Genomic DNA, 15,301 nt, shown 5'->3' on the forward strand with positions numbered 1-15,301 from the left:
CTTCATTCTTCAGAGATGGCAGTGCTGTAGTCTCACAGCAGCAAACAAAAGGAACACCATCAACAACACTAGCAACAGAAGAATCATACCCAACTCCAGCAATGGCTTGGTTTCAAATGGCAGGACTTAATCTAGTGCAGAGGCAAAGGCAATAAATGTAAAGTAAGTGGTGCACCAATAACCATTCAGAGGATAGTCCAAGGTTAAATCGATGACCAAAAAGAGGTCTATCTGGATCAAACCCCATTGGTCTATTGGTATTGGAAGATGTATCAATGGCCACAGCTCAGCAGGCTGGCAATAAAGTATCTGGCTTGTCTGGCTGCCAGTGTGTCTGCTGAGCATGTGTTCAGTGCAGCTGGTGCAATTGTCAGAGTCAAAAGAACCAGTCCTTTGCCTCAAAACATGGAGAGATTGACCATGATTAAAATTACCCAGCAAGCACTTCATACAACAAAATTACACTGGTCCTGAAACAGGAGGAGGATGAGGGTGATTGGTCAGACTGAAGTGCCGTACATGATCAACTTATGGTCAAGACCCCCTGAGTTTAAGGATGACCCTTACTTCCTGGACTGAGTAGGCCACAATGGAACTTTCACATTATTGTTGAACTGCGTTACAAAACAAATGGATATAGCTAGAGGAACATTCATATATAGTTAGGTTCTGACTTATGCAGCCCCACCTTTTTTCACACATACGAACTGCATTTGGGTTGGACCAGTGTATGCAGAAGCAGCCTCCCCATGTGTTTGAAGGGCATGAAGACAATGCATCCTAACCCTATCCTTTTTTTAAATTCCTAAGGAAGCTGTCCCAGTAAAGATCATTAATTTACAAGGCTGCCATTGTTTGTTGCTTCCATGGGAAAAGAGGAGATACAGATTACAAATGTCTACTACCATGCTTGGAACAGATAACTATTGCAGCAATGAGTGAGAGATATTGATTGAGCTACGCAGGTCTCTACCTTGGCTGATGGGAGGAACAGGTGGTAAGTAACATCCATCAGTTTGATGACTGCATAGTCCCTTGGGTGAGGTATATATATATATGGCATCTTCTGCATATGGAAGGGCTCTAAAACTTACCATACCTGTGATCATGCTGCTTTAAAAAAAAATATTTACTCACCGAGCCCTGCAAACTCAACACCCAGCAAGTTGGGACAGTCATGCTTCCAGTCAAGGACATCTGTCCAGTGGTGCATTAGCTGCTTTTGGGTGCTCTGGATTCCTGTGCTGCGGCACACACATGGCCGCATTCCCCCCCCACCCAGAGCAGCCAATGCTCCTGCAGGGCATTACCCTTACCAGGGCTGTTCCCTGCTTACTTAGTTCTCGCTGAAGATGGGTGCGGTCTCACACCTGCCTGTCTGTGTCACCCACAGGGGGTTCAGTTGGCACTGCCTGCTCCTGCTACTGGGACTGATTCAGGAAGGAGTTGGAGTGTGATTGGATGGCGAAGGAAACAAGATATAGAGGACAGGCCAGGAAAGGAAAATAAACAAAACGCAAAGGTAAAAAAACTCACAGAAATATAAAGTAAACACAGGGAAAGTGAGGTAGTAAAAAATATTAGGATTAGGAATAAATCAGATGGGGTTGGATCAGGTAGGATGGACTGAAAAACAGGAATGGTATCCAGCAAGGTGAAAGAAACAGGCGTAAGCAAAACAAAATTGCCATTGCAATCAGCAGTGCGTGGTGCCATTCGAGCTAATTTTTCAATGTGAAACGAGCTACTGACATGAAAAAGCAAAGCGAACTGCCTGCTGAGCATTTTCTGCCCTTTGGTAGCGTTCCACAGAATCTCACAGTTTTTTTGTAATCCTGTGGAATGAAACTCCATGAGTTTTAAACAGGCCTAACATTTCACTTGTTGTGTTTTATAAAACAGGCTAATCCCCTCATAATTGTTTCTACTGTTTAGGACTGCGATCCAACAGCTTTGGCTATCTGTTTGCAGGATATATTCTTTCCAATAGAGTAGGTTTTGGAGCAGCACCTTCCTCATGATTTGATGGCTTTGTCATCTGCCTCACTTCCATGTTTCTGATTCAATGGCTTTCCTCCCTGTTCATGTTTTTCCAGCCCATTAGCACTGTGGTCTCACAATGTTCGTATGGGTTGACTTGGATGCTGCAACTACTGACCTGGCTTGAATTCAGGAAACTACTGTTTTCTTTTTACTGTAAGTACTCATTGGGAATGCAGGTATTTTTGTTCTCTCTTCTTCAACGTGTTAATTTAGTCTTCACTTTCCCCTGCCTTTCTCTCGATTTTGCTTCCCCATTCACTCAAACCAACAAACTTGTTTGTTGCTTCTTCAATCTCTCCCCACCTTGTAATGGATCCTATTTAGTTTTATTGGGGATCACAAGATCACTTAGCCTTTTGGCTTGCAGGCCTGGGCCCCGTCACCTGGTGACTTTTAACTCAGTTAGCCTGCTCTGTTTTAGCACATTTATTTCATTATTTCTTCTAAGATGGCTGCCATGTTTATAGTTAGGAAAATGTTTTGCTTTTCCATTATCAGTGCCATTCTGTGAAGGCGTCACTATCAGCGTCAAAGACAAGTGATATATGTAGGTATTCATATCATTTCTTGTTCTCACTTCATGTGACAGGAACATAGGCCCTCATTATGTCATTGACAGTAATAAATTCCTACCGCCGTGGTGACGGCTGGTAAAAGACTGACGCCGCGGATACCAGCAGTCAGACGGATTATGACCATAGCCGGATTTCCTCCATAAGGATGGAGGGAATCTGGCTGTGGTCATGCCGGCGGACAGCGGTAAGGTGGTGCCGCTGCAAGCAGCAGCGCCACAGCAGTAGACCGTCGCAGACCATATCATGACCCATGATATGGCCTGGCGGTGTTCTGGCAGCAGCGCCTCATCCTGTCTCCTGCCGGAGGACCCCCTGACATGAGGTAAGTCGGGTGCTCCGACAAGGGAGGGGGTGGGGGGTGTTGTGTTTGTGTGTGGGGGTGTGTGTGAATGTGTGTGTGTGTATGCGGGGGTGTGTTGCTTTCTGTATTTGTGTGCATGTATGGATGTATGAGTGCATGTATGTTGTGTTGTGTGTATGTGTGTGTGCTTGTATGTATGTAGGTGTGTGTGGATGTGTGTTTGAATGGATGTCTGTTTGTGTGCTTGAATGTGAGCATGAGTGTGTGAATGCATGTGTGCATGGATGTGCATGAGTAAAGGGGGGTTCTGGAGAGGACGTGAGGGTGGGGGGGAAACCAGGGGAGGGGAGGAGGGCAGGGAAAACCCCTATCAGTGACAGGGAAGGAATTCCCTGTCACTGATAGTGCCTACCGCCATGGTTTTCGTGGCGGTAAGGAAGCCACGAAAACCGTGGCGGTAGGCGGGGTCATAATCCTGTTGGTGGCCTAGTGACGGCCACCGGGCTGGAGACCGCAGTCTCTAGTCCGGAGGTCGTTACCGCAGTGGAGGTCGGTGTGGTACATTGGCGGTTTGGTTTTGGCCAAACCGCCAATGTCATAATATGGCGGTATGTACTGCCAGCCTGTTGGTGGTACTACTGCCACTATTACACCGACTGCCGGGGTCATAATGACCCCTATAATGTACTTTTGGAGGGAATTGCTCCCAAGCATGCCTTATTATCTGTTGTTTGGGAACATACCTGCGTCAGGGGTCCTACAAAATCTGTATAAAAACATCTCACGCAGACAAGGTTATCACAGGGATTCCTACCAGATGCCATCAACGCTGTCTATATGACACGTCGCCGTGATGCAGACCCAGCCTTCGTGTCCCCATGGAGTCTGATCTAGAGACCTCATTCCAAGGTAAAGAGAGTTCGGGGCGCTTCTCATGGACACAGTACTGGCAGATTAGGCTTATCACACCTAGGGGGTTATTACAATTTTGGAGGAGGTGTTAATCCGTCCCAAATGTGACGGATATACCACCAGCCGTATTACGAGTTCCATAGGATATAATGGACTCGTAATACAGCTGGTGGTATATCCGTCACTTCACCGTCACTTTTGGGACAGATTAACACCTCCTCCAAAGTTGTAATAACCCCCCTAGTTCTCTTTAGGTTAGGGATTAGGTTCATCACGCTAGGGTATTAGGGTTATGTTACATCTCATCTTTATTGAAAGATGGTGAGGGTCTTTGTATTCAGGACTCTCATCTTTACAATTATGCTTCTTGCACTGTGCATTATCCTACTCATTGCAGCTCATGCATTTTACAGTAGATTGCATCCTATTTAATAAAACCTTTTGAAAACTCTACTTCATCTCTTTCATTGTCTGTTTGTAAAAGAGACTTGTTGCTCATGTGATAAAAGAGTAATCTCCGTTTAACCATGACTCCTTTGAGATGTTGCACTCTAGTGTCCATTCGTAAAGCCTGCAACAAATCACCTTTTACTATTTGGGTTTTTGGTGAGGTACTGCTTATGAGCTGGGAGGGTTGGGCTGACAGTTGCGACTTTTTGAAGGATTGGCCTAGTCACCTGCAAACAAAAGTGCTGTCATCCCTGAACCAGCAGTCTTGCCTGGGGCAAGAGTCCAACTCCGACAACCTATTTTCTCTTTTTTATAATTTTCTATGCACCCATGCTCCTCTCTTGCTTCAACAAGCCCTCTCTGCTTCAGACACCCTCCCAGTTTTTATTTTTTGTATTTTTGTTTTTCTTCCTATTTTAAGTTGCCCACCTGTAAGAGCCATGCCCATGTGAATGTGAAGGGGTTTGTCTCATTTTGACAAACCTGTTCAAAAGACTGCTGCTAAGGGTGTGTGTGCATCCACAGTACCGATCTGTGAATGATATTTTATTATTTTTTCAACACTCAAATTAACTAATTAAGTCTTCATAAGGCCTTGTGAGTCTTTGACTTAGCCCACGACTGAATTACAAACCTGATTCGTTTTTTAATCATGAATTAGGTCAAAGAAATACTCAAAGTCATAATCTGCCAAAGGACCAACATAAGGTCACCCTTTGAAGGGAACCCAGAGCCAGAATCAAGTATAAAGCAAATAGGCAGCCTGTCATAGAATCGACCTCTAAGAAAACCCAGAAGAATCTAAATTAGTCCGTCAGGCAGGCAGACTTACGCAGAATTTGCCCATTTAAAAGGGCTAGAGCAAGGCTGGCTCATCTACAAAATACAGCATTTTTATAAGGTTTCAAGTTGCTTAGAAAGGTACTAAAAACACACACATTTCCTTATTTCTTGCGCCGTGACAGGGTTGAATTAACAATGTTACAAGACATGGACCAATCAGTATTCTAGTAAATAAGATACTTACAGAGATACCTACTTCCTACTACATTTCCTTTGTTAGCATATATCTTAAGGAAATTAAATATCAATATTATAAAACAGGTCAATACAATAGTCTGGAAACGTTACAGAATTAAGGAACATTCTGAACACCGCTTCCTAAGCAGAACACAAAATAGTACAGTGCAGACACAACCACAATCACTGAGGCTTGTCTGTCGCTGATTGCACTGAAATGGAAACGCACCCAAGAACAGAGTCAGAGAAAGGTTTTGCTCACATAAAATAAATGTAGACTTGTATTTGGTGAATGTGAACAGTTGTCAATGAAACCTAATGCAGGCCTAGTCAGGTTAAATGAATCACATCTAAAGTAGGCAATATTTTTCAATTAGTAAACACTCTCCCACAGTTTTAACAAAGCACTCTAAAAAGTGGGCATTGGGGATGCATGCGTAATCACAACAGCAATGATAGATGTTTTTCCAGTAGGTATGTCTTCTTCTTTACATGAATTAAAAATTATATCATTGACTCCCTTTAACAGTTAAAGGAAACAACAGACACAAACGATCACTGGAAACACCCCCTTGCAGTCTTATTTTTTTTTTTTTGTAGCTGTACTGGAGCTTATACAATAGATATTGACTTACGGAGCAAGAAATTACTAATCAAGTCGTATAAAGGCACGCATTTAATGCCAAATTGTGGACTCTTCTTAGGGATTTATGTAGGTTTTCATACTACCAAATATGCTTAGTTCACAAAAATTAAACATCAACAGGTAGCACTTATAAATATAAACGTAGCAGGAGTCCCAGTTGGAACTGTTCTTCTGTAAATGTTCAAACACTCTGAGATCATTGAATGTTGTAAAAGCCCCAAATTGACTTGAGCTATTTCAGTGACTTATGTTCTTGCTGTCAGAGCAACGTTGTGTGTGTCCTCTTGTGTCTTCTACTGCTCAGAGTGCAAAACTAATGGCTCCAACTTCTAACCGTGTTAGAATATTGTAGGCTTTAAAATCACCTATACCCCCTTCACCTATTTTTATTGCTTAGCAAAAGTATTTAAAAAAGCACTGACTAGGCCAATAGGTTTTAGGATGGAGACTTATTGACTCTGCCAATCCTTGTTTCATATATTAAAAGGAAACTGAGGCATGGATAAGGGACAAGAATTGCATTATAGCTACACAATTTGACCAATATGACATTTTCTTGGAGACGTGTTACAGGTAGGTTTCCATTGCTGATACATTATTAAATGGTACTAACTATGTTTTATTGTTGATAAACACTCATCTGTCAGGACTGTGGACCCCATCTGATGCCACCAAATTTCTTTGCTTTATTTTACAGTGTCAGTAATAACCCATGATAATAAAATATATATAGTGACAAGATGACCTTTCTCATGTTCTTATATTGGTCAAAACGTTGGGCAAGTAACCTATTCTGAGAGTGACCAAAGAGGCGCTAAGACATTCTTTGTTAATCTGTCTTCACTTAATACCAAACCAACAATTTTATATAGACTGCGAGGAAAAAGAGGGACCTTTCTTCTGCCTGTGCCTTCACTGCAGGACTGCACCTTAGTTCTTCTGCTGTTATTTTCACCAATGGTGCAGCCTCTGCAACTGAGAATGGATTTATGATTGAGCATCTTTGGACAAACACTAAATTTGACCTTTTCTATGTTCTGCTAATGTATTGTTTTGGAACTATGTATGACATGATTAACCTTGCATTACAAATTGCAGTAAATTTGCCTCTGAACATGAAATACTTAATCTGGTTTAACAAAATCAATGTATTTCTTTGCAAGAAGGAAACACCTTCTAGTACACCTTTATCATCACAGACATCAAACTTCCATGCTAGATCAAAGATTCTGGAATCTAAGAGAAGGAGACCATTAACAAATGCATATAAGACCGGAAGTGCAAAAGAACAGAAGCGCAGAGAAGATGCTTAGTTCAACCTCCGGTGAAGCTTCAGAGGCTATCTTGGACGGAGAGGGTCTGCTGAGTGTCCTTGTCCTTCAACATGCTCACTGGTGAACCGGCCTGTGCCTGGCGTCTTTCCCTCTTCCTGCTGAACCAGTCCTCTGAGATGATCAGCACAATGAGAGTAAGGACCAGGCCAGCCAGGACGAAGCGAAAGTTGTTCCCACGACTGAAATCTGTAGATGATAGAGAGAAGAACATTGAGATTTTGGAAACATGTGCAACCATTTGCAAGTATTAGAGACACAAATTGGTACAACAGAGTGGAAGGACAGGTACAATGATCCTAGTTAACCTGTAAAGGAAAATGCAGGCAGAAGCTGAAGTAAGCGGCCCGGCACAGAACAGTCAGAAAGGCATTTCAGTTTATTACTGGTTATGGGCCGTGCAGAACATTTTACGAACAGGCCCTGGAATAGAAACTAATTTTACATAGACAGAAGTACATAAAGGATCATAGAAATGTAACCGATAGAGGTGTGGACGACTGTCCTTTTAGGATTTAATTTATTGCATACAAAAAAAAAATCACAAAATTCACAGAAAGAAGACTGACTCATGAATATCCAAGGTCGGTGAGAACGGGCGCTTTGCGCTGTATAGGACGAGAACATACAGCACAGAAGAATAGACTTGTGTGGTCGGGGTTCAGAAGCTGCACAAACACATCCTATCAACACCACTACAAGACAGCCAGTGGTTAAAGGCTCACTAGTGTGTTCACAAGTGCTATCTGTGCAGTACTACTCGAACCTGAATAGAATACACTTTCAATAGGAGGTCTATCACTGAATTAGTGTCACCGGGGACCTTGTACTTTGAACTAAAAACAGACACGGGTTACTGCTGGGCTTGGAGCAGGGGAAAAGGTTCAAGTGGCATCCTGACTCGAAATATTCCTAGAAACAGCGAAAAAGAGGTAGATGTCCTGGACATACCACCCGTTTTAACAGTTCACTCCTCCTTATTGAAATTACATTGCAAAGACTCCAAGAGGATGGCTATAGTGTGCTGAGCCTGCAGAGCACTATGGGTGTTGCGTAAATAGTAGCTGGGCTGGACACCAGATCAGTCCTACCTTCCATATGAACTTACCCGGAAGTCTGTCAGTAACAACTGTCGATGCCATCAGCTAAGACATCACGGGTATGTTTAATGTTTGCACATTGGTGCCTACCATGTAACTGAAATCTTAAGCTCTAAAGATGTGTATCCATATATCAGATGCAATATAATGTATTACACACACTTAGGCCCTGATATAAGAGGGCCTAGCGCCACTTTAGCACTGCCCTTACATAATTTTTTGACACTAAGGCGGCGCTAAGATGGCCTGTTTCTTATGCCATATTTACAAAGTGGCGCAATGCATGCATTCCGCCACTTTGTAACCCTTTGCGTTACATTATGCCTGTGCCAAGCATAATGTATGCAAAGGGGCGTTCCCCTGTTAGGGAGGGGGGGGGCAAAAAAATGGCACAAAGAAATCTGAGATTTCTTTGCGTCATTTTTTTCATCATTTTAAACACCTGTTCAGAGCAGACCTTAAAATGATGTACACCATTGTTTACAATGGGCCTCAATGGGCTTTGCAGCATTAACGTCAACATTTTTTAGGCTAATCCTGCAAAGCTCCGAACTAGCGTCAATTTTTTTTGACGCTAGCTCCTTAACCACCATGATGTGCCATATCTTTGATACTGTGCACACATAGTGGCGTTAGGGGGCACTAAGGGGGCAAAAAAAGCGGCGCTGCACTGGGTGCGGCGCCACTTTTAAAAAATCTGGCCCTTAGTGTTATTTTACATATCTGTATGCTGGACTAAAAGATTTCCCATAAGATTATTTTCACGATGTAAGCACAAAGACACGTTTTCTGTTGTTAATTAGCATTTTTCGTGCAGAATCACCATAAATAACAAGCCATGATCTGTCCAAGGCAGAGAAGTGCATGCTTCTCATCCTCAAGAGAATTTCTATTCCATGCCAGTCAAGTTCACACACTTCATTGTCTGGCAAACGTATGCAGTTGTGTATTCCACCTCTCGTAATGCCAGACCTTGTTTTAATTAATAGGAACTATATAGGAAAGGTAATTAGCAAAAATGCTATTTTAACTCTCTTCATAATGTTTATTTTTTCATATTTTCTGTTACCATTCTAACTGTTACACTAGCTACCATTATTTTGCATATGTTCCTGCCTTGGTTTGAAGACAATAAAGCCCTATAGTATTAGTCCAGGTGTCTTGTGTAGGTGCCTTCCAATAGGGAACAGTAGGGGAAGCCAAGAGCAATATATGTGTTGACTCTTGCAGGTTTATCTGCTGCTAAAGTGGATTAATCCCAGGTAGTTTGGAAGACATTCAGGGAATAGCAACATCACAAAATAAAATGATGGCTTAAGTGTTTAAACTTTTTAAACACTCACACTCAGTCACAGATCTTGGTTTAATCCATTGTTATTTTGCTCGCCACATCACCCCAGTGTGGAGCCAGCCATATGCCAATCAGACTTGACCGTGCTCCCCATGGGAACAGTCCAGCCCAAACTGTTTAATCTGGCACTGTCGTGCCCGGTCACAGATCTGGGTTTAATCCATTGTTGTTTTGCTCACCATGACACCCCAGTTTGGACTGAGCCAAATGAAAATCAAACTTGACCCTGCTCACCATAGGAACAGCCCAGCCTCAACAGCCAAGCAAGGTCCTCCCTGGACCGGAAACAAGCATCCTCGGACCGGTTTCAGGGTATTACCCCTCATTAGCCAGGCTAGCTTGAATCCAGTGGTGCAGCGAGCAAGGGACCCACATCTGGGCATACCCTAGTCACTTAGGGCACACATAGCAACATCACAAAATAAGGAGGACCTGGCCTGGCAGTTCGGGCTTGACTGTTCCCATGGGGAGCAGGGTCAAGACTGATTTACATAGGGCTGGGTCCAAACTGGGGTGGCATATTGAGCAAAAGGACAATAGATTAAATCCAGATCTGTGACCGGGAGTGAGTGCTTGAAATTTTCAGCATTCTGTCCATCATTCTTTTGTGTTGCTAAAGTCACTCTAAGTGGCCAAGGTATGATCAGACGTGGGTCCCTTGCTCACTGTGCCATTGGATTCAAGCTAGCCTGGCTGATATGTGGTGATACCCTGAAACAGGTCCCAAGATGCTTGTTTAAGGTCCAGGGAGGACTGGCAGTTGAGGCAGGACTGTTCCCATCAGAGCAGGGCCAAGACTGGGGTGGCATGGTGAGCAAAAGAACAAGGGATTAAACCATGATCTGTGACTGGGGGTGACAGTGCCAGATTAAACCCTGTGAAGGCCTGGAGGCAGTTCAAAGTTCGGGCCCCCCTCACAAATGATCTCCTAATATGTTTTAAATTTTACCAACCAACAATTGGTGGGAACCTGCTACACACTGACTCACAGAAATCTTTGTTTCTGTAGGTTAGAGTCACTACATTTTACAGAGTACTGCAAAGAATGTCCTAATGTGTAGAACAGAGAGGAAATGATTTCCAACCCAAAATTGTGGTTTTGAAAATATCTAATTGTGATACCAATTAAAAATCTAGTTGTTTAACAATAAATTTTAATTCATGTTTACTATTTTTGTCTTTAAATTGATATAAAATACAAAATAATGTATTTACAAATTCTTTATTATTAATATTATCATGTTATTTTCACTATTTTGACACTTGTTGATAATTTACTTTAACACTAGAGACGCTACTATTCAATATGTAAAAAAATCAACAGTGATTACATTACAACCTACACAAATTTCCTGCTTGAAAACAGACCCAAAATGTGAGTCATTTGCAGTACTCAGTAAAATGTAGTGACTCTACTGGAGTCTCATGCTCGCACTCTAGTGGGATAACAACATTGAACTAAGTAGTATGAATGTTGGCCACTAGATGGAGATATCCGACCACCACTACTGTAAATTACATGTAAGTAGTTTGCACCAATTGTTTTTTTTACAACCTTACAGAGGGCGTGCTATGTACTTTAAGATGTTAATGGGTACATTCCATTAATACAGTGTTTTCTCTATAGAGTCTTTAATATAAAATTTTCGTTTTTTGATTTGATTAATTTTTTTCTGTGTTTTGGGAACAATTTAAGAAAGCTTGATTGTAATTTTCTTACAAGATCTAATAAATATGATTTTCATCCGGTGTCTTGGGACCTATAAAAGGAGTGGGACCCAAAGGCCAGGGCCTACTTTGCCTATTTGGTAATCCGGAACTGGAGAGCGAGTGTTTGAAAAGTTTCAGCACTCTGTCCATCATTCTTTTGTGTTGCTAATGTCGCCCTAAGTGGCTAAGATATGCCCAGACGTGGACCTCTTGCTCACTGTGCCACTGGTTTCAAGCCAGTGTGGCTGATGAGGGGTGATGCCCCAAAACCGGTCCAAGGATGCTTGTTTCCGGTCCAGGGAGGACCTGGCAGTTCATGCTGGACTGTTCCCAAGGGGAGCAGGGTCAAGACTGATTTGGATATGGCTGGCTCCAAACTGGGGTGGCATGGTGAGCAAAAGAAAGATGGATTAAACCCTGATCTGTGACTAGGGGTGAGTGTTGAAAAGTTTCAGCACTCCGTCCATCATCCTCTTGTGATGTGAGAAGGAAAATCAAATTAAATATCAAATTCCTGTGTAATGAACTGTTGGACCCTGTTACAGTTAAACTGTTGAACTCTTGACAACTTTTGGCACTGTGACCTCTTGAACCTTTGACTACGTGTTGACAAGCAGACACCTGCTTCTGCCTTTCCCTGCCTGACTCTGAGAGGGATGGGTTCAGCAGGTGTAGGACTGCTTGGAATGTGGTTTGAATCAGATAAGACGAATAGCAGGCTCTGGGGTTTCTTAAGGGTCACAGAAAAAAACAGACCCCATCTCTCTGTTATTCTTGTTTTTAAGATATGTTTGATTTATGGTCTGAACTGTCTTCTTGAACATTCCTGCCCACCATATGTAGCCTGCAAAAAGAGTATAAATAGGAAGGGGTGGCATGGTGAGCAAAAGAACAATGGATTAAGCCCTGATCTGTGACTGGGAGTGAGTGTTTAAAAAGTTTCAGCACTCCGTCCATCATTCTTTTGTGTTTGCTAAAGACATTCAGGGAATACCAGTCCTTTTTCTTCACCCTAAATGTACGTCTGCAAACCTGCACTACCTGAGCGTGCTTTGAGGTCAAAGGGGTTTCTACTGGGTTTGATCAAGGTTGGCTTGGTGAAATGACAGGTAAATAAATAAGTTCATTTGTGTCAATTCCCTTAGAAAGATAGCTTGGAACTTTTTCGTTCACCAAACTTTAAAATTCAAAGACTGATGGAGGGAGGAAATTTAGATATGTCCTTATTGGAACTGTAAAGATCTAAATCTGGCTCCATCAGATTCACCAGAATTTGGAAGAATATATTTCCAGAGATGGGAGACATGGTACATAATTGTGGGATCATTCTGGGACCAGATGCCAGTTCATTAGCCGTCAGCAGGCATCAAACCTGACCTGTCAACAGCACCTGACTTTACAACTCTGAAATATATCCTTAGGATTACAGAGACAAGGAAGAAGTCAAATTGTGATGGGCACAGAGTGGAAAGGCAAAAGACTCTCTGATTATTTAACTAGGACTGATTAGGTACTGCCACAAAATTCTTGGTGAAGGCAATAGTGTGCACTCAGAATTAGATGCCACTCTCATAGTGTATGTGTTGGACGGTTCTACTGAACAAAAAGTAATATTCTACTGCTCATGCTCAAGGAAACTAAGAGTGATCCTCCTGGGCTTAATGGGTTCTTCTGAGATCCTTCAATTTCCCCTCCTGAGACTGACATTGGCAAGTTCCCCAAGAATGGAAGCAGACATTTCCAAACAGTAGACATGAAAGACTTTTAAGCTCAATGACATGTAGCAACTATGAAGATAAGACAGCCCTTGCTAAGCCAGGCTTGAGACAGGGAGAGCAGGGCAGCCAGACAGAACATGGAACATCCAGACATATCTGCTAAGCCACAAAACAGACAGGAAACCACAGATACAGATTAAGTGGATTCCCTGCCACACATATGGAAAAGAAAGGCAACTTATACTCAAGTGCCCCAATTGTGACAATCCTGTTTAAAAGTTCTCTGGATCACTGAATAAGGAAAGCTCCTCACAAAAAATGTGGAAAGTTGTGTTGCAACATGCAGAAAATTAACAATGCCAAACAGGGGGAGGGGGCATGCTCCCTACAGCACTGCGGTGCACAATACTTAAACTGAGGCTTTGTGTGCCAGGGGATGGACTTCTCAGTAGAACCCAAGGGAAGCCATCTGAGAGCAATACTTAATATTGGCACAATAATGTTATGCACTTGAGTATCAACATTCTCACAACATCTCTAACCTTCTCAAGAGGCCACATACAGATCCAGAACAGACTACCTAATCTCTTTCATCCAATCAGCACAGCCTATACGGGACAGTGTGCAGATATGATTCTTTCCCCAACAGCACCTCCAGTGGTGCCAAGGTGCTTTCATAATGATAGTGAGCATGTCAGCTTTGACACAATGTTGGGAGTAAAGAGTAACCTATTTTATTGGCCCTGAGAAAAAGTGAATGTAGATTAGTAATGATGTTTCACTCACCAATTGTAACTATGCTGCCATGCTAGAATCAGAAGCAAAGCTAGGTTATGTGAGAGAAGCCTTTTGGGTGGCCCTCATACAAGAATACATTAAAGGCCACCCTGCAAGGACAAATTAGTTGCATGCCTTACCCGTGGGATCTCTCCTAAAGGATCAGAGTGCCTTTATTCCCATCTTCTAGCAGTCTGCTGCTGTTATGGCTACTCATTCCTCAATCCAATATTGATTTAGCCCCCTGACCCAAGTCAACACAGATGCCCTGAGGAATCTGCCCACTGTATTGAATCATCATCCATGTACTCCAGCAGCACTCTGATCCCAATTCATGGAAACTAGAGCACAGCTATCATCCAGGTGTGTCTCTTGGTGGCATTCAGATCTAGTAAAAGCAACCGGTTCTTGCAGGTCCAAAACCTGCATGGTGAAAAAGAGGACCAACTACAGATTAACCTCTGTAGTCAGGTGGTACAGATGAATTAGCAAATTCTTCCAGGATCATCATACTAAATCACTCGGGAAGACTAGGGATCTGCACGTTGTGTGCATAATGTCATCATTTTTCAAATCCTGCCTTTCCCCAGAAATGGTTGATTCTGCTGACAGTCACAACTAAGGAGAGTAGTCTATGATGACCCTGCTCAAAAGGTTCTCTCTTTTAGGGGGCTTAAAGCTTCAGTGACATCCCACGAAAATGGTTGCTATTGTGTTTCAAAGCCTGACTTGGTTGCAACACATTCAACAGCCCTGATCGTCTAAAAGGTGCCCCCAGAAAGACTGGCCTTTCAGTGAAGCACATTTCCCCATGAACCCATTCTTACTCACACTGGAATCCTGGAGAACACAAATTGTCTTCCCATCATATGCCTTAACGACCCAGCGCTTTGTCAGTAGTGGCATTCTGCTGAATCTTATTGGACAGATAAGACTTTTTTTCCCTGCTTTCCTTGACAGGCCACAGGAAATTCCACAACTGCATATATTTGGCCATGGGGAACAGCCATCAATCAAACAGTCAATCAATCAATCAAAAAAATGTATAGAACATGCTACTCACCCGTGAGGGTCTCAAGGCGCTTGTGTGGCCTAGGTGAATTTTTAACTGAGACACAGACCCAATCCTGATTCTATGGTGCCTAGTTACCATTTCTGGAGAGGGACATCTTTAGTATATACTTTGCTCCAGGGCCCATACATTTTATGTCTGGTAGAATGATGTTTTCCAAGCAGATGGTCATTTGTCAGGACCATACCTTGAACCACCATTCACCATTTCATTTGGGATTGCCTGGTAACTCTACCCCAGCTCACTCCTTCTATAGATTCTGCCATCACTACTATTTGTCAGTTCCGAATAGTCT

The 15,301-nt window shown here is 42.7% G+C and overlaps 1 protein-coding gene across 1 annotated transcript in view; it reads right to left on the bottom strand.

The window, feature by feature from the left end:
- Window positions 1–5,557: 5,557 nt before the first annotated feature.
- The window catches only part of LOC138246306 (osteoclast-associated immunoglobulin-like receptor), a 232,053-nt gene continuing 222,309 nt past the window's right edge, over window positions 5,558–15,301 (bottom strand). Inside the window, exon 6 of the mRNA XM_069200788.1 lies at window positions 5,558–7,467. Coding sequence (XP_069056889.1) covers window positions 7,280–7,467 — 188 coding nt within the window. The 3' untranslated portion in view covers window positions 5,558–7,279. The remainder of the gene's footprint in view (window positions 7,468–15,301) is intronic.

Source organism: Pleurodeles waltl, chromosome 7 (genome assembly GCF_031143425.1).
Source record: "Pleurodeles waltl isolate 20211129_DDA chromosome 7, aPleWal1.hap1.20221129, whole genome shotgun sequence".
NCBI lineage: Eukaryota > Metazoa > Chordata > Amphibia > Caudata > Salamandridae > Pleurodeles > Pleurodeles waltl.